Here is a 19890-nt window from a genome sequence, read left to right as displayed (position 1 = left end):
AAGGAGGGTTCGAACTGACTTTTAAGCAAGTGCTGTTGTTGATGCAGTTTAGATGTAGGTCTGCAAACACGTTTCCGTCTTTTTTTTCTTTCCACCCTTTACAGATTATCCTTTATGGCAGAGTGATTGCATTACCTTTTAGTTAGTTATGACTATAGTAGAGAAGCTTGATACCGTGAAGTCTGGGGAAATACAGTAAAGGTACGTTTAATCTTCATTTCATCGAGAAGCTGAATCTGTGTCACGTTTTGGCCGAAAGCAGCTCTAAATTATGTTAGTGAAAGAGGATTCAGCCAGGATTTTCTTGTGGGTGCCATGATTTAGGCAAGAGGGAATGGGTGTGGAATTTCATCTCTGGCTAAGCAGTTGGAAAAGATGGAGGAGGGGGGGGACCAAAATTTGAAAAGCGGAGGTGGGGGAGGGGGCTGCTCTGATGACTTGAAGCATCAAAAAACAAAGCAAGGACCTTTTCTTCACAACACAAAAAAGCAAGCAGCCATTAAGTTTTCGTTTCTACCTCCTTCATTGAGCACCTCTGCACTTGGTCCCATAATTTATCCCCCCTACAGTGCCCTTTCCTTATTTTACGGTAGTGCTGCCAGTTCTCAGAGTTATTTTGAATGCCAAGGCGCATTCTTGTTGCAGCTTCTATTTTATAAACTGCGTAGCTGTTCGCAATCGTGCTGACCTGAAGCGAGCTAAAATATAGCAAATATCCGGGCACTTGGTGCACCTCTATTTTTCCCCCGGTGCGGTATAATGAAAGGAAACGTGAAGGCCCGAGCACCTGTGGGCCTTAGTTTGGGACCAGAGCTTCTTTGTTTCTTGCTATAGCCATGCCTGCATACGTAGCATGCCTTTATGGCTTGTTTTAGTGAAGTTTTATTTTGCTTTATAGTACTGTATTTTAATGTAGCATACAGCTTCAATATTAATTATTGCAGGTATAATTAGCTGCTTTTACCCTTATTATTAGCACAGTGACGGAAGAGTCGCAATGGTACTATTGAATACTTGAACTTAGCTTGCAGTTGTTTTAGCAGGACACACGAAAAAGTATAGTATTCCTTTTCTCTCATCACCCTGTAGACGGATGGACTTAGATGACAGTGATGCATATCGTATACAGCCTAAAAGACATCCTACTTTTCTGCCATTTATTTTAGGTCAGCGTTGAAAAGATAGCTATGAACATTCATCGTTACGTTCTGTTTCACCAGTTCTGACATTTTGATCTGAAAAAATTACGGGCATCAAAAGACAGCCTTGTGATTTTTGAATGGAATACTCATCTTGAAGTGCTGAGGATCTTTTGTGTAATGATGATGACACTGTGCAGAAGATTACGCCATGATTTTTCACAGGGCACTTGCACGTGTGATTGATAGAGGATGTGGGAGAATTCGTTTTAGTACTGAATGACAAGGAAGTATTTCAGCATTCTGGCAAGCAAAACTAGTAAGCTATTCACTCATTGAAACTTGTTAGCAGATTTATAACTAAAACATAGCTTTAGATTTTGAACATGTGGAAATTTTTCATTGTACTTATGTGAGGGATAGCAGCTGAAGACGAGAAAAAAAAAAAGTAGGTAATGAGATGACAGCATTTTGATTTATTACCGACAGCACAAACTACGGGACACACCTCGTGGACTTATAGCATGTTGACAATCTCACTTTCGTGCATTGAAACAGAGGGAGTTAAAAATGGTTCCCGGTGGTTGGGCTTGAACAGCATGTAGCCCGGGCATTGAGAAGCAGTTTGAGCATGTGGCCCGGAAAACTGCCACATTTGTGATATTGACATTCCAGTGGTTTCCAAACTGTTGCACTTCTTTGGCATCTTCACTGTTGTGTCAATAAAGTATTCTCCTATTTCAGAGCTGTGGTCTTCAGAGGTGCGGCCAAGACAAATTAATGGACAAACACCTTTGGACAAACATGTCCTAAAACTTCGTGATGTTTTTCGACTACACTTGACTTTGTCCGGATACATTGCAGGCCAAATGCGTAGCTCAAACAACACTTTTTCTTACAGCCTAGCACAAAAACATTTCCTGACGACACTTAAACACGCCATTTTTAAGTATGCACATTGGCATTCAAAACTTACGAGAGATCATGCGGTTCATTTAGCATGAACAGCTGCAACATGTTGAACATTGTTCCTTTTTGAATGTACACAACTGGTTCACTCTCGCTGGAACAGGGCAACCACACTGGCAGCTCACAGTTGAGAACAGCCTTCAGTCAACCTAGTAAAACTCTTGTCATTCTAGCATGTTCACACAAATTAAATTGTTGGATTACTCAAGGACATAAAAAGAAAGCACCCAACAAAAAGTCCTCACATTACATTAGTCTAGGAACGGTCACTCACAGAAACATGCACCAACAGCCTTGCTTTCGTGACTTTTCATTGTAAAAATAAAATGTGGAGGTTCGGTGATAAACTTTCAAGCACCACGCCGCATAATTTTATTGCATTTCACTGTTCACAAAAAGTTAGAAAATAAAAATTCAAATGCTAGCAACGTCACTACAAAAAAGGTCAACTTAAAGACCAAAATGTGCAGTTCCCTATAATACAATGCTTCCTACATGAAAACTATAAAAATGTCACGAGATTTGTTGGTCAATATTTCTGTTACAACGGTGAATTCGGTGAGTTGGTGCATTGCAAACAACGCATACAGTACGAAGTGCAGGCCGAAGCAAAAATGACATACATGGGCAGTGTTTATATACATTGGCCGTAAATAGGAAGGGAAAAAATGAAAATCGTTATATGAGCAGTACAGGGTTAAGATGGCCCTACAGATATGAAAAAAAAAAGAAAACTAACAGTAACCTTAAACAGTACTTGAATTTTACTTGACACCATTTTTCACCTCAAAAATGAATTGCTGAGTACCAAAAAGTCAACTAATCCAACATAATCAGTTTTGGCTAATATCCGTACAACACACCAAAGCAACAGCAAGAATAAAAACTTGTAAATTAGTCCCCTTCTCATCACAACAGAACAGTTCTGATGGTGTAAAGACGTGACTTATAAGTAAGAGAGAGCAATTATAGAATCACTTCAGTCACTACCACACTAAGCCACATAACAGCTTGCAATTAAGCAAAATATGCACATTAAGCAGGCCAGTGCCAAATGTCCACCAGATTTCTTTTGACTGGCCCAGCAAAAATTTTTCCCCGTTCAAAAGATGCCATATTTTGTAACACAATGACCATAACCAATTTGGCTATTTCATAAAGGTGTGTAATGAATAAGTGCCTACCCTGAAACACCCCATAGCGTACATTCATTGTTTACATCTCTTCCACACTGATTGATAAAATAACCACCCTTTTACTTCAGCTCAACTGCAAAAGCCTGATTTGAAGTTGAGCAGGTTACTCGATAATACAAGTCAATAACACCTGCAAACCCAGTTGCGTTTGCATGCAAACACGTGACATGATACAGCCTACAGTGAATATTAGTGCTTGTTTCCAAGATGATGGAAAACAGAGTGCAACATTGGCATGCTTGCGTATAATTGTGGTCACCTACTGTCTACATAGAAAAAATTGCACGCGACGAAAATAAAGCCTGCTCATGATAAAAAATGATGGAATATGTTCTTTTTGTGGCCTTACTATTATGCACAGTACCACGAAGAGAGCCAAATGTTACTTTGTAACTTTCTGGTAGCCGGGAAAGTATGCTAAAATGTACCGAGAATTCGTTCTACATGTTACTGGCTAATTCGCAGAAGTATAGCTCAATTTGATGACTAGTACACACAAATGAGGTCCTGGTGGCGAGTAATTGTGAAGACATGCCGGCATCACAGCTATTGGCCAATCACCACATGAACCTTTGGATGCTTACATCTCCCTCCCACTTGAAAGTGCGGTTTAGGAACAACCACATTACAGCTGCGTTCAGGGCAATATTTGTGGCTAATTCCAGCAACAGCTGCCAGTATTGCACATCTCTGAGTTGCATTCTGAAGAACATGTACGGAAAAATGAAATAGCGGAATTCCAACAACTTCTGGGGCACTGTCGCCACAACCACGCACAGGCAAAACAGAAGTCGCCAAGAAAGCTTCTTGTGCTGCAATCGATGTAGCATTGCGTAGCCTGCGTAGAGGTAGAACGGTATGAGACACTGGCGAATCAGGTTGCTTCTCCCAAGCACTCGCCTCCATATGTAAAACGGAAAGTGACGGTTGTCGGCCAGCAAGTATCGGTGAGCGTAAGTAAAATTTTGTACGCAGAGAATGGAGGCTAGTACTATAAGGGCGTATAAAAAGGGCCGCCGCATCAGGCTTTTGGTAAAATCCTTCAGTATGCTAGGCAGTAGCAAATACGGCGCAGCGTGAAACAGCGTGAAAAGCAAGAAATAGCCAAGCTGCGGTGCATGAAAGACAGCCTCGTGCGAGGTTTTGTCCCCAAGTGCAATACTGCCGTTCATAACGACGAACACTACGAACGATATACCAACAAGGACGTAGCCTCCACAGTCGTACACAACTCTCATCCCTACTTCAAACACTAGCCGTGCCTGTTTCACGGGTTCAGCGATAATCCGGCTGACTGTGCAAGAAAGACTTTCGGGTTTGTCTTCGTCGGAACGAAACACATTGTCGGCGATATCCAGCGCCTTGCAGCCGGCCACCATAAACAGCCAGACAATAGAAGTTTGTCGGTAAAATACGGCGACTGCTCCAAAGATCGCCGCAATGTAGTGGCGATCGAAGAGGGAATAGAGGTACATGATTTGGAGGAAGAGAACAGTTCCGGGGTCAGTGTAGTAGAGGAATGTGAAGAAGTACAACACTGGAAGCAGTGACATTGCTGCACTTGAGACAATGAGCTTCGTGCGGGCTTGGGCATCGCAGGGGCCGGCAAGCTTGATCGCGATTAAAGATGACACGTAGAAGTTCCCAACCATAAGAACAATATTGGTGAGACGCAGAGCAAACACGGTGCAAATTTCCGAGCTTGTGACCAGCTTCAAAGGGAGCAGCAGCACGAGCGACGTGAGGTACAATCCTGGGGGTGTTGTGATCATTGGATCCCAGTGAAATATGTCGTACCGGCAGTAACTCTGGGCTTGCGGAACATGGAATATTTCGTCCATGTAAGGCGTGGGCTGGTCATTGTGCACACGAAGGGAGACTAGTAGCGATGAAACAAATAACACGGCCGTCACGGCGACAAACAGCAAACGGTACATATTTTTACGGATCAAAACAGCTTGCTTGTGCTGTCTCGTGTAAACAAATGCCACGGCAGCACGCGCCACAGAAACCGGAAGTAGAACTTCTGCGTATAACGCAAAAATTTGTTGTGCATCGCATAAAAAAAGGTAAAATATGTTGCGTATTTTGTTTTTCACGTGCAATAATGTATTTGTTTAGCTTATATTGCCGTAAATAAATTTGTACAAACGCTTGTTGAAGCGCGGTAACATAACAAATTTCACTTCCGGGGCAGCGCGTCTTTCAAACTTGTAGACCCCGTACAACGGCAAATTTAGGCTCTAAATGTACGGCAACGAGCATTCGTAGCCTTTGATAGCGCAACAGGTGGTGTACATACAGCTTCACGCTTTATAAGAAGGCACTTTCGGCTACATGGCTGGGTAGAGCAGTGAGGACATACGTCTTCGTCATACAGCGTGCCCTGTGCTCGCACTGTGGTTCGTCAGGCGCTTCGGTGCGGAAACAGTTGCATCGCTTCAAGTGGAAGCAACAAACCCATGCTTCTCCACATATGCATTACAGACATGGTTATGAAACGTACGCGCATCGATTTTTCTCATAATTTGGTAATGGTAGTGATTGTGATTTTGTGATTACTCTGCGAATGTTGAAATGACTTTAACTGATATAACAGCAGGCAAATATGGGACTCTCCATTTTCCTTCCACAGAAGCCCATGTATTGACAGAAGGCGGGAATTCCACAGCCTTTGCAACTTCACTGTGAACTACCTAATAATCCAACTGCCGGGTAATTGTTTTTGTGAATGTTTTGACAAAAGGAGAGTTACAGCCGTTTCCGCGAAAAAAAAAAAAAAGGCTGCGCCGAAAGTAACTTTGCCGCCCCAGATTTGTTGATGGACACAAAAAATTCACGGAACCGTAGTAATAAACAGCTTCGCAGCGAAAGCGATAAGTATAAAAAATAGAAAGAGGTGGGATGGTGCGCACGAAGTTCTCAGGCACGCAAACCGAGCCTCGCACTAATGTTTCACACAAAACTTCGTCCATACCTGTGCTTCAAATCGTTCAAGCGACGATGCGCAACCATGAAGGCTGCTTTTTGTTTGGCCCGGGAAATAAATTTTCCGACCAGCAAGCAGCACATAGACGGAACAGCGTGGGATTGCAGTGGCTTCCTGCACACTGCATGCGGAGTCGCCAGCAATGTCGCGGCTGACGAAACAGCCTTATCAGCCAACAGCGTTTCTTATCCCTTGCAGCCTAGTCCATTAGCGAGTAAGGATGGGACAACCTTCGCACTTTCGATTGCCTGGAAAATTCAGCTGCTGTGGCTGGTGCAAGTATGGCCCCCTGCACCTAACTGGCCTGAACAGCACCTTCATGGTGCTACCTGGGCTAAACAATTGTGAAGAGGCCATTTACATCGATTCAGGTTGCATGTTGCATTTACGAGGCATTTTCTTCTCAAAATCCGGCAGGTCTTTTTGCCACTTTGTCCTACATGCGACATACCAAAAAGGCATTCCCAAAAATGGCATAAAAAAGAAGGATTTTAACACGAACCTCACCGACCCTTTTTAAATACTTTCGCTATGCCCCTTCCTTACAGTTTCGCAATGTGCATGCAGCCCTTCTTTAGTTGAAAGTATAGCAAGCCCATTTCGAAACTTGCAAGAGCGGTAGCTTGGACGAGTTGGTAATACACTGCACTGACGGGAAGCGCAAACACGCGGACAAGAGAAGAAACGCTTCGTCTCGCCTATGTTTTCGTTTTCTCCTCTTGTCCTCAAGTTAGTTTGCGCTTCCCGCAAATTCCATTTTGAATGACGGCGTAGAAAGGGGGAGAAGACTTTAAAAATACTCCCCTCACCTCTGCAATGTCTTGTCAAATTCTACAACAGCGCCAGAAAGGGCTTTCGGCCTGTATTGGACATGCCATTACTTTAATTTCCGATAAGTAGATAAAATTGTTCGATTAACATGGCAAATTGGCCATGTTGCTATACATGATTCAAAGATAGAAGCGCGAAAAGTACACGGACGGAGACGAGACGACAAGGAGTGCTCTGACCCTGTCGTTTAGCATACCTATCCGATCTCGTTCCTATTCAAACTTATAAGGGGCCGACATAAAGTGCAACAAGTTGAGTGCCATACAGTGCTTCCGGTAGACATTTGATACGGTCGAAGGGCGCAATGACACTGGAAGCGATAGGCGCTCCAAGTGGATTGAAGTGTCCTATAACTTTATTTCCTTCACATCTGTCTCCAATACATCGTACCGCCTGCGATCCAGAAAATTGACGCAAAAAGCTGAGCTCTAATTCGACTATTCCTTCCTACTTTTTTCGCCATTGCGGACACTCTCACCAAGACTCACACCACGTCAGCGCATAATGTAATTTTATCACCTGCATTTGCTCAACACTAGATGCGCAAACAGCCTCTTGCACTGCTGCCAAAGCTGCCTCGTCACTACTTCATGCACGTGATTCCTGCCGCATGACGCGGAAGGGAACGAGTGAAATTCTTTTATTAATGCAGGGAGGGTCTAAGGGCCGGAGGGGGTGATGGCAGGAGAGAGCCTGGAAAGGAAGCTGGCGAGGAGGTGAGGTCCACTTGCAGATCCTGGCAAGCAAGAACAAGTTCCTGGGTGCGGAGGTGGGGCAAGCTCTATTTCCATGCACGCGTAATCGTGCGGGCTTTATCTTCTGTCACTTTTGATGACAGTGGCAATAGCTGTAAAAGCCCGCCTCTTCTGGCGCATTTTAGTAACGCAGGCGTGCATCGCTCCAGATTGTGACTGCCCGAGCATCCAATCCACCGCGCGAACCCTTTATCGCGCCGCTAACGCAATGCACAAAGGTGAACTTTATGACGCCTTGTCCTTGGCCCCGTGGCCGAATAAAAAGCCATGCATCGCTAAGACCGAGTCGTGTTTGCACTCCACCTTCACCCAAGGTCTTCCCACCCTGCGGCAGAGCGGCTTCTCAAGTGAGTACATGTATCTTTGCACACTTACGTTTTCCCACGTTATAGACCGGGAATTCGCAGGGAATGTCCTTTGTAGGATTGATTGATTATTAGGTTTAACGCAGCGACGCTACACAGGCGATGAGGGGCGCCGTAGTGAAGGGCTGCAGATTAAATTTGACCACGACATTTGTAGAAAGTTGTGGTCTATAGTTGGTGACTGGTCATAACGCAAAACTTGTAGTGAAAGAGCCGGCCAGCGCTGCCCTGTTCAGTTACTCTCTGTTCGTGTTTCTGTTTTATGCGCTGAAGGTTTTCGGTCCGATTAGCAACCCGGTCCGTTCTTAATCGATCACTGGCTGCCCTCGACTACGCGCCCCATAGCCCGCGATATAATTTCGGTCACGGGGCGAAGTTCTAGCAGCGCGGAGCCCAACTTCATTCCTCCCTTATCACCGCATGCAGCAGCGGGATGATGCACCGCGTGCTGTCCGTGGCTGTGTGGCTGGGCGTCGTGGTCGTGTGCCATGGCCAGGCGCTGCCGGATTGCCCGCCAGTGGACCACAGGGACGCCAACGCCACACTTTTCGCCAACCCGTCCAACTGCTCCACTTTCTTCATCTGCAGGCAGGTACGTACAGTTCACTGTTTTTCAAAGCGTTTATTAACAGCGGAGCTGTTTAATAAACGCTTTCGAGTCGCGCCAGGTATCGTTCAAGAATCGGCGCAGCAAATTGAATGGGAGAAAAACGCTAGGCGAAGAAGTGTAGGTGGAAGTATCGAAGAGGAAAGGCTGACGAGCAGGTGTGGGGAGTGCTAGAAGCGGCGCAGATGTTCGGGTGGATTGGCTGCGCCCAGGGGTGGCTTAGGCTCTGACGTGCAGGTGTTTTCGCTTGGCGGCATCAGTGTCCGATCTACCGTTCAGATGAGCAGGCCTAAGAAAATTCTCTGTCCAGAAAAAGAAGCGGAGCATAAGCGGAGCATCGGCGAAGGAACGGGAAGCCGACCGTGATAATGTCAAGCGGCGTCGAGAAGATCCAGACAGAATTCCGGGCGAGGACTGCCGAAGTCAAAAAAGTTGGCGCAGCTTGCAATAGTGCATGGTGCTAGACCGGAAAAACAGGGGAGCTGGGGGTCTACATAGCTTCTTCCGATTTTGCTAAGTTTTGCTAGGCTTTGCTATGCTCTTGCTAGGTTATAGGCTAAGGGTTGAGGGGTGAGGCCAAGTTTTGCCGGATTTTACAAGGCCTTTTCGGTCGATCCCCCACACTGACAGCGGATCCAAGAACGGAAGAAGCTAAGTCGATCCCCAGCTCCACTGTTTCTCCAGCCTTGCACCAGTAGTGCGAGCTGTGCCTCTTTTTTGCGTTTTAATAGCCCAAGAAAGACTATCACCTTTAAAATGGGTGCGCATACGCATATGCCCCTTGTGCACTCACTGGAGCATGCGCGAAAGCTGGCTTCACTGTCATAATTTCCATAATTCCCAGGGCAGTGCTTTGCTTTTTGAGGCTAGAGCAGGTTGCTCTCGAACTAAGAGCTTTGTGAGGAAGTATTCACAAAATGATGGGGTATGCGTGGTCTGCGGAAAAGAAACAGAAACTATGCGGCACACAGTGTTAGAATGTGAGGGTATCCATCCAAATCCACAAGAGGGAAATATTCGGCTTCCAGAAGCGCTAGGATTTAATGTTAACACAGAGGAAGTTAACTTCAAGGCTGTCGAGGGGACGGAAAGAAGATTAGAATGCTGGTGGACGAAAAGCAGAGAGGTGAATATTGCCTGACAATTACCACCTGTAACAAAAAAAAGTATTTTGTGCCTAATAAGCTTTTTGTGCCTGCCCTTATAAGCAGCGCTAGTATTAAACCAAGAGTATAAAACATAGGTGTATTAGTCCTTTTTGGTAACAGACAGACAGGCAGATAACTTTATTGAGGTCCAGAAAATCCGTGTCAATCTTAGTGACTGCGTCCTACGGACGCGGGCCGCACTTGCGCAGGAGGCAGAAGTCCTTGTTCCTCCAGTCTCTCGCAAGCAATCTGGACAGTCCGGAGTTGAGTCACTACTCTTCACTTTGTAGGGCTTCTTCACACTCTTCTTCTGTTATAAAGTCACCGCGCGGTAATGCAGCGCATTGCCAGGGCATGTGGTTTAAGGAGCATGTGGTTCGTTTTTGGTAAGATGACATGTCATCACCCCGCTACAAAGGGGAAACCAATAGCAATCATCAATCATCATCATTATCATACCCTATCTGCGGCAGTGCACCCTTTACAGGTGCCAAATTTTTTTTCGCGGTATTTTTTTTTCTTCACCGGACCAAGCTCAAGCTTAAATAGCTTTGCTGCTGAAAGCCAAGTCAAAGCTAGAGAAGAACACCAGCTCCACTGCTTCCTCAGTCTTCGCATCTCAATTGTGAAGGTGGCCGACTTTTTTTTTCTTTTTTTCGCAGATCATATGAAGGGATATGATTAACTAATGGCGGGGAAAGGTGATTCAAAGAACATGGAGAGGTTCGTTTCACGGACGAAGCTGGGAGGGAACGATGATGTGGCCGTCCATGCGATGTATACGTGAATGCGTCGTCTACGCGGAGGCCCGTTGCCGCAAGATGCCACATCCTCGTCGGACGCGACGCTGGACCCCACAGACTAAATAATTGTGGTCGGCGTGTGGCTTGCGCTTCCATGCGCCTCTGCAACAGCGCCTAACCGAAATTTTTCTTATGTTCGTCTATCAACTATGGCAAGATGTTTTTAGGCGAATCAGAATTTTACATCTCGGTGGTATGGCGCATACCAACCACATCGACGGAGCAAAAGTTTTGTAAATACTTTACACATCAAGTATACGCCTCGCATCCGCTCTAACTTAAGCTTGCACAACGTATACTATTACTGTCAAAGCAATTGGCCTCAAGTTGCGAAGTTCGTGCGGTGGGAAACCCCCGCACAAACCCCAATGGGCTCGCTTGTTGGGAGGAGGTCGTGCTACGGAGGCTTCGGGTTGGAATGGCCTTATCACCATGCAGCATTCACCCACGCTTGGCCTTCCCGATATCACGCGCCGTTTGCGGACAATGGCCCTTTCTGTGTGCTTCCTGCGTCAGAAGCTGACGTTGAACATTTGCTGCGGACTTGCCCAGGCCTTACGGACGCCCGAACGCAACACCCCCGAGGCGCAGGGCTCCATCCTGGCCGACCCCCAGATCTCAAGGGCCGGATTGGGGGGCCCCAGCACCGGTCTCTTCTTTGTTTTTTGCATGTTACGGGTGCAGTGTTGTACATATGAAAACTTTTCCTTATGTTGTAGGGCAATCTTTCGCAAAAAATAAAGTATATGCGTTTTCATTCCAGATAAGCGGAGTTTAACCCCATTCTTTCTTGACTATTACGAGCATGCACAAATGATTTCCGAAGCTCTACTTTTGGCACTTTTCAATGCGCAGGCATGAAACGGTCACAATGGCGTTCCTCTTGGTCTTTCTTGCAGATGTTTATATGAAGGCAAAAGAAAACTTTATTCCGAAATATCTCGCATGTGGGCGGATTAATCGCATGTGGGCGGATTAACTGTGGATTAACCGCTTAATCATCTCACTCTCCCCTCGCCCAGGGAATGCCCCTGCTGTTCGAGTGCCCGGCCAACCTGCACTTCAACGACAGGCTGAAGGTGTGCGACCACCAACTGGACGCGGGCTGCGTGGAGCCGCCGGTGCCGACACCCGAGGTCACCAAGGTCACAGTGACGAAGGTCCAGAAGGAAGTCGTCGTCGTCAAGCCCGCCCCCGAAGTCGTTCCCGTGGCCGAGGGACCCGTTGATCCGCTCTCGAAGCCTGTGGTATCCGAAGAACCCGTGGACCCCGTCGTGGCTCTGGTCTGAGGCTCTGGTCTGAGGCTCTGGTCTGAAGTTCTCAGCAGCAACTTCGGCTTAGCCAGCTGACGACGACTGTGTGTTCGACAGAGCCAAGGACTTCCGCAACGCGTGCCGTGAACGAACAAGCGTTATGCGATAAGAATTCCGTTTGAAAAGTGATAGGAGGCAGACTGGCCGTATAGCCGGAATAAATGATTTGGGTACCGATAGCGCTGTGGAGTTCTTGCTTTGAATGTGCTTAAGAAGCAGTCATCTCTTTCGCCTTGGAGTAACGTCAAGCCCGTACTGCCATAATTGTTCTTTGTGTAAAAAGAGATGAAAATTTATTTCAGGTTATTCATACTTATCGTTAACCGTACGACGTAGTTTTCGCTGAAACGTCTGTGGAGCTGTTTGAGTTGCTGTCCTCAGCCCAACCGTGATCGAACTCTTGAAGCACGTTAAGTCTTTCCGCGGCTGAATAGCGTCCTTACGTGTAGCACGCGAGGTCTCGCTATTCTGCGACATCCACTTGTGCCCTTTAGATTGGTCAGTTGATTTTATGGTGGGCTTTGCAACCAGTATTTCATTGCTCGGAGTAGATGCTTCGACCGTCTTGTTCTGGGCGCCGACCGAGATCTTAGGCTTTACAGAGGACCGCCTGTGTGATTTTCGTCGAGTAGTGAACTTGGAGCTTCAGTAGTCGCGTTTGGAGGAACTTACGAGTGATATTCCATGAGTCAATGGCAGCCTCATGATGAGTAAATGAAGAGGGGAGCCTCCAGCAGCCTTCTTCGATGAATAGAAAATTGGCGGCAAAAAGGAAAAAAATTCTCATCAGACACAGCTTCGGGGCAAAAGTGTCACAAGAGAGAGGTTATCAGACCTGCCCGATATAGGTATCCATTAAGTAGGGGCACACCACAGCGGAAGGAGTTCAGCGATACTTCGCAGGAGCGAGTTTGACAAGGAGAATTCTTTTCCAGTGGAACCTGAGGTGTTCAAGTTCAGGAGAAGTGTGCCGCCCGTGATCAAAGGCGTGTTGGGCCAATCGGTATTGGCGATAACAGGCTAGCAACACGCAAACAAACAGGGAAGCCCCTCTACAATCGGTAAAGCCGAGGCCATTCTAGCTAGCATATCAGCGGTTTCATTAAGGGTTAATCCACAGTGGTCAGGCAGCCAAACAAGCCGAATTTTCCGTACATGAGTGGGGACGAAGGTATAAAAAGTTTTAAGCATAGAATAAAAAGTTTCTGAGGAGAGAGCCATGCACGCAACATCACTCAAGACTGCGCTGAACCAAGTTTCAGGATGGCAAGAAGAAGAGCAAGAAAGTATGCATAAAAATGGGAAGATAACCTGGTAAACACAATAATGAATGAATGAAATACCTTTATTTGGGAAGAGGCCTGAGGCCCTGGTGGGGGTTGGGGGGAAAAGGAAAAGGGAAGACCCGTATTACAAATAATGATCACATGACGATGTAATCGTTTAGAGTTCCTCTTCCGGTTAGCTGCAGGCACGGTTTGCATGTTCACATAGGCACTAGTCGTTGGTATGTGGAGCACTGTCAGGCAGGTTCACACGAGCACAGTCGCGTGCACGAACACTTGAAAAAAGGGTGGGAGTCAGTCAGCCACTTGGCAGCACGGCAGCAGTGAAGAACGTCGACTGAAGCATTTTCAACTTATCTGGTGCAGGCTGCTGATACTGGCCGTTGCATCTCGCTGCGGCTGTTTTTCGCACGGCGCAGATCAAGCTATCTCCAGTGGCACGTCACGGCAAACGTGCCGTCTGCTACTGTGACGTTTCTGCAGTCACCAGTCGTGGATTGGCTCACCCCCCAGCGCCAGGCGTACAAAACCCCTGGGTGACGGCTTCAGCGGTCACTTGGCAGCACGACAGCAGTGAGGAACGTCGACTGAAGCATTTTCAACTTATCTGGTGCAGGTTTGTGCAAAATTCCTGCAGTCCTTCCCATCGATTCGGTCGCTGCTGCTGTTGCTGCCGAAATTGGACTGTTTCTTGGTTGATGTGCCTTTTCTTGAACCATGGCCAAGGAGCTGAGAGCCCTGTTTGATGAACTTAAGCGTGACCTTCGAGCTGATTTCAAGGAGTTAAGAGAATCGTTCGATCGGGACGTCCGTAAAGAACTGAGAGAAATGAATACTTTCATAACTTTTGCAAACAAACACTATGAAGAAATTAAGGCCGAAAACCAGGTACTCAAAGCATCAAACGCGAAACTTGAAGAACAGTGCGCTGAACTTGCACGACAGGTTAAAGACCACGAAGCGAGAATTCTTCAAGCTGAGCAGTACTCGCGTAGTGCGAATGTAGAAATAAAAGGAATTCCAGACAACGCCTCAGAGGACTTAACTGATCTACTCATCAGAATCGGTGAAAAAGTGGAAGTATCGCTTGCTGCAGCTGATTTATTCATAGAGTACCAACTGCTAAAAAAGACACCCAGCAGAACATCGTGGTTCAGTTCGCGCGACGACAGCAACGGGACAACTTTCTACAGAAAGCCCGTGCCGCTCGTCTGAAATGTTCGGTCCTGGGACTTGGCTCAGAGGAACCGGTATTTGTAAATGAGCATCTTTGTCCTGAACTGAAGCGCCTGCTTGGCCAGGCTACTGCGCGCAAGCGGGAGACGGGCTGGAAGTATGTCTGGGTACAGAATGGCAAGATTTACGCCAGGAAAATGGATAACGGCCCGCGAATAAGGGTTCTGAGCAGCGAAGATGTCGCCAAAGTGCGCAGTTCACCATAAAGGACATGGTACCGCAGCATCGCGTCTTAAACATTCCCCTTGTCCTCATGAGCTATCTAATCAAGCTGACAGCGTTAGCTTGTCACACCCATACCGTCCGACTGTTTGATAGCCCCGTGCAATTACAAACTGTGCCCCCGCCGATTCGCATCAACTATCTCTTTTATGCCGCGGTCGTTATTTGTACTTTTAAAGCAAAGCTTTCTACCTCTACCCCCCAAGGGTTCTTTCGCGACCGTTGGTGTCACCAGAAAACTCCAGCGAACAAATAAAAGAATTTACTGGCACCGCTGGGAATCGAACCTGGAACCAATAGACTAACAAAGCGAGAGCCCGTTGTGTTACCGATTTAGCTACGAGCCCACGCGAACACGGGAAGACAAATGTTGTACTGGCCAAGCACATCTACGGGTTTACCCCCTGCCTTCTCGCTGAATGCCACGTGAAAGCGTCACACGACCCCCCACGCCCATCTAGCGGCCCTGTGCGCACCTTGCTCATGTGCTAAGAGTTACAAAAATTAAAGGAAGCTCACACCAATCCATGGAATTTCACTACGCCAATGTACGCCAATGTGCTAAAGCCTGTGGCCTCAAGTGTTCACGTAAAAATCACAGCTCATTGTCGTCCGCCCTCACGCCAAATCAAGAAATACATTCAAATACTCCTTGATGACCAGGCCATTACTCCAAACCCCAGCATCAAGATCCTGGGCCTACATTTCCAGGCCAACACCAAGAGTGACGTCTCCTTGCAGCGCCTCAAAAACAACATTAATCTAATCATACACATGATCAGGCGAGTTGCCACCAAGAAGCGAGGCCTAAAAGAATCCGGTACCTCTCGATTAATTGAAGCTTTTGAACTCTCGAGAGTTACTTACGACAAACCCCTATCTTCTTCTCGATGAGGAAGACGTAGAGATGCTTTATATAATGATTAGAAAGGCGGTTGAGCAGGCCATTGGTCTTCTCATGAGTGCGTCCACACTGAGGCTGCTTAGCACGGGCTCCACAACACGGTGGAAGAGCTGATAGAAGGCCATCTTTCTAACCAGAAGGTCCGGCTCAGAACTGCGGTGGGTAACCGCATGCTTCACCAGATTGGCTGGGCAGCCCAGAATGTCACTCCGCTTGACGTACTCCCAGACTCTTGACGACTAAAACTAAAGATGCTCCCTTTGCTTAGACATATGAACCCCTCACCTGACGAGGGTCAACGAAAAGCACGGGCTCAAGCGCTAAACACCACCCTCGGTGGGGCTCATGCAGTTATCTACACAGACTTCTCCAAACATCGAGGGCAGCAACACGCCATCATCGTGGCTACCTCCAGAACCAACCTCCTTGCGTGTACCTCGCTTAGGACTCAACAAATAACGGCAGCAGAAGAGGCAGCCACCACCTTGGCTCTCACTCAACCAGGGGTTCGGAGGGTAGTCACCGATTCCCAGCAAGCCAACTGGAATTACCAGTCGGGTTGGGTGTCCTGACCTGCACTGTGCGTGCTGAAAAACCACTCCCCAAACGGTTCCATTCAGCTCATCTGGACACCGCCTCACGCTTCAATGGAGAGCAACAAATACGCCCACCCAACAAGCCTGCGCTTTTACCTCCCGTGCTACGGAGCTGCACGAGGACAGTCACCCACTTGTCACGTCCTTGGAGAAAATCCAGCATTATCGCCATCTGAGACAGACCGCACCTTCGCCTTACCCTGACCTTTCCAGAGAACAACAAACTACCCTGCGGCTCCACAGCTTACGCGTCTTCACGTAATGCATGCGAATTGCTTCGACGCTGAATGTAAATTTTTCTCAGAAGTAGGAATACTCCGCCCCGTAATCTGGGTGTGCGACTTTAGCCTTGAGCACCCTCCTCTCTTTCCGTCAACTACCCAACAAGAGCAATGGGATATGCTGCTCTCCAGGCCCTCTCTACCTACCCAGCTTCAGCGGGTGGACAGTACACAGGCCGCGCGGACTGCATATGGGCCCAACTACCCAACAAGAGCAATGGGATATGCTGCTCTCCAGGCCCTCTCTACCTACCCAGCTTCAGCGGGTGGACAGTACACAGGCCGCGCGGACTGCATATGGGCCCCACAGAAGAAGGAATCACTCCCCAGGGCTGCACTCTGGGCCGTTCAGAAATCTGAACAGAAGTATTTCTTCCTCCTCCTTCTCAGCCGCAAGTCTCGTCGCCTCCGTCCGCGGCACAGAGACGGAGAAGTCAGATCGTCTAACACCGGGTTGGAGCTTACTTTGATTTTATAACAAAAAGTTTCCACTCTTGTGCTACACCAATACAACTCAACCAAACACCGTTCATGCATCATGCATTGATTTAACCTTACCAAGAATACCTCTTTGAAGTAATAAATGGTGTGGTTAAGTGCATTTCACTTCTCTCTGGTTTTACTATTTGTAGAGCGATGTGAGTGATTTTAAGTGACGTCGCATGAGTAATCGTTAAGGGTGCCGTTTACAGCTTTGCTTTCCAACCACATTCACGGGGTGGATTGGCGCGATTTTTTTGTTTTCTTTCTGTATATTTTTTGACACTTCGCGTTGCTGTTATGTCTTCAAAGTGTTTCTTGATTCTTGACAGCTTCTTACACGCCCCCTTGGTGTTCTACTGGTGGTCAATTATGTCTGCTTTCTCTGCAGCTGTTTTTGCAAACTACGGCAGTACCTTCTATCGCAATCAGCTCACAAGATTTCGAAACTTGGAACTTGTAATATGCATCTATGTTACTTGCACTGGGTATTTTAGATTTTTCACTATATTGCATGCACGGCCTCACATGTGCTCGCGTTATTATGGCCGCACTGAAAAACTCAAACACGAATAAATCATGTGTTAGTCCACGTACGCTTGGGCAAACGATTTTAGAAAATTATGTATCGCCTCTAACGTTCTTGCATTTAAACATGCAATCCGCTCGCAGGAAATACGACGAATTTTGTATCTTTCTCGACGAGTTTGGCTTTTCTTTCTCTGTTATCTTGATGACTGAAACTTGGTTCACTGACCATGACATAATATGTTTAAATGGCTATAACGTTGTTTGTTCCCACAGACAATCACAGAGAGGTGGTGGTGTTTGCATTTTCACACAATTATGTCTTAGCTACAAACAAATTAATGAACTCTCCTGGTCTACTGCCGATATTGAAGCAATAAGTATACAATGCGGAAAGTTCATTTTTGTCGTGGTTTACAGACCCCCTAGTGGTGACGTGGAAAATTTTTTCTCATGTTTGGATGCCATTTTTGTGTTTGTAAACGCACACCAATACACATTAGTTCTCGGTGGGGACCTAAACATTGATATGCTGCGGAAATCTCCCAGACAGGCAGAATTATCTACCCTCATTGATTCTCATTTCTTATTCAATGTCGTAACAGTCCCCACCCGCATCACTTCCCATAGCTCAACACTTATTGACCTTTTCGTCACCAACCTGCCTTTGGATAGCATTGTTTCCGGTACTGTTGACGTATCACTTAGCGATCACCTGCCCATATTTTTAGTTTCCGACTGCCACTACTGCCCAAAAGAACCAAATATAAAGCTTACTTTTCAAGCCATAACGGCGGATACCCCTTCCAGATTTCGCAACGAACTCGAATGCATTAGTTGGGATGATGTGTTTGCATGTACCTCGGCAGATACGGCTTATGACCGTTTCATCGAAAAGTTCTCCTCAGTTTACAAACGATGTTTTCCCTACAGAGAAGCTAAAAAACCAAAACGGGCTCGTAAGCCATGGATTACGTCAACCCACATAAAGATGATTAACACTAAAAACAATTTATACCGATCTTTCTTGAAAAACCGCGATCCAAATGTATTTAAATGTTTTAAAACGTATAGAAACAGCTTAACTAAAATCCTAAGACAAGCGAAGAATGCCTACTATTTTAGTATGTTTCAGGGCATCGCAGATGTTAAGTACATGTGGAAAAAACTTAATTCATTTTTGTTTTTTCGCAAACCTGCATCAAACATATGCGAAATGACTATTGGACATTCCGTCTACAAAGGTACAGCGCTAGAAAAAGCAAACAAATTTAATGATCACTTTACCTATTCACTAGAAAGCACCTATGATACCAGTGTTATAGGCTACTTGCCCGCACCTCTAGCTACTACAATTTTCCTCGACTCCACTGATGAATCTGAGGTTGCTAGTACTTTTATGAAAATAAAAAACGGCAAAAGTGAGGACATCGATGGTATAAAAATGGAGCCGGTTGCCTTCATCTTTGATATGCTACTGCCATCGTTAATTCACATATATAACCTTGTCTTAGGCACAGGAGTTTTCCCTAAACGAATGAAAAATGCTAAGGTAGTTGTTATTCATAAAAACGGGGATAAAAATATTATGAATAATTATAGGCCCATATCTGTGTTGCCCATATTTTCGAAGCCCCTTGAGAAAATTATTTTTGTTAAGCTATCTAAATTCTTCGACTCACACTCCATAATAAATGCCTCTCAGTATGGTTTTAGGTCAGGTATATCGACTGAGACCGCTTTGTTAAACCAAAAAGAGTTTAAAAAAAAGCTAACTCTGGGAATATTTGTAGATTTTACTAAAGCATTTGACAGGATTAATCGTGATACTCTGCTGATAAAATTATCTTATTACGGTATCAGTTAATTAAAAGCTATTTAACGGATCGACATCAGTGTGTGTGTATACAAAGGGGACTTTCTTCACCCTACAAAATTAAATGCGGAGTACCTCAGGGCAGCATCCTAGGTCCTCTGCTATTTAATGCCTACATAAATGATATCATAAATATAGATCAATCGGCAAAATATATTATCTATGCTGACGACACTAGTATATTTTTTACGGGCGTTGATAGCAATGAACTGATACAGAAAGCGAACCAAACATTAGGCGAACTTCACAAATGGTCCCACCAAAATTCTCTGCTTATAAACAGCACAAAAACCAAGGCGGTCCTTTTTCGTGCAAAAAACAAAAAATGTGAAATCTCGAGTAAACTTCACCTGAACAGTGTTGAAA

The 19890-nt window shown here is 46.1% G+C and overlaps 2 protein-coding genes across 2 annotated transcripts; one reads left to right on the top strand and one right to left on the bottom strand.

Annotated features, from left to right (window-relative positions):
* Positions 1-1592: 1592 nt before the first annotated feature.
* On the bottom strand, positions 1593-5325 carry Alg10 (alpha-1,2-glucosyltransferase Alg10). The gene has a single exon (XM_077706487.1). The coding sequence runs from the start codon at positions 5239-5241 to the stop codon at positions 3862-3864; it is 1380 nt and encodes a 459-aa protein (XP_077562613.1). The 5' UTR covers positions 5242-5325; the 3' UTR covers positions 1593-3861.
* A 2715-nt stretch (positions 5326-8040) lies between these two features.
* Positions 8041-12292, top strand: LOC144178549 (uncharacterized). Its single transcript, XM_077706485.1, has 3 exons — positions 8041-8226; positions 8671-8836; positions 11825-12292. The coding sequence occupies exons 2-3, from the start codon at positions 8678-8680 to the stop codon at positions 12089-12091; spliced, it is 426 nt and encodes a 141-aa protein (XP_077562611.1). The 5' UTR covers positions 8041-8226; positions 8671-8677; the 3' UTR covers positions 12092-12292.
* Positions 12293-19890: the final 7598 nt, after the last annotated feature.

Source organism: Haemaphysalis longicornis, unplaced genomic scaffold (genome assembly GCF_048455015.1).
Source record: "Haemaphysalis longicornis isolate Haplotype H1 unplaced genomic scaffold, Haemaphysalis longicornis Haplotype H1 scaffold_4, whole genome shotgun sequence".
Lineage (NCBI taxonomy): Eukaryota > Metazoa > Arthropoda > Arachnida > Ixodida > Ixodidae > Haemaphysalis > Haemaphysalis longicornis.
Note: the sequence above shows the minus strand (reverse complement) of the source record. Positions and strands in the feature narration are given on the sequence as shown.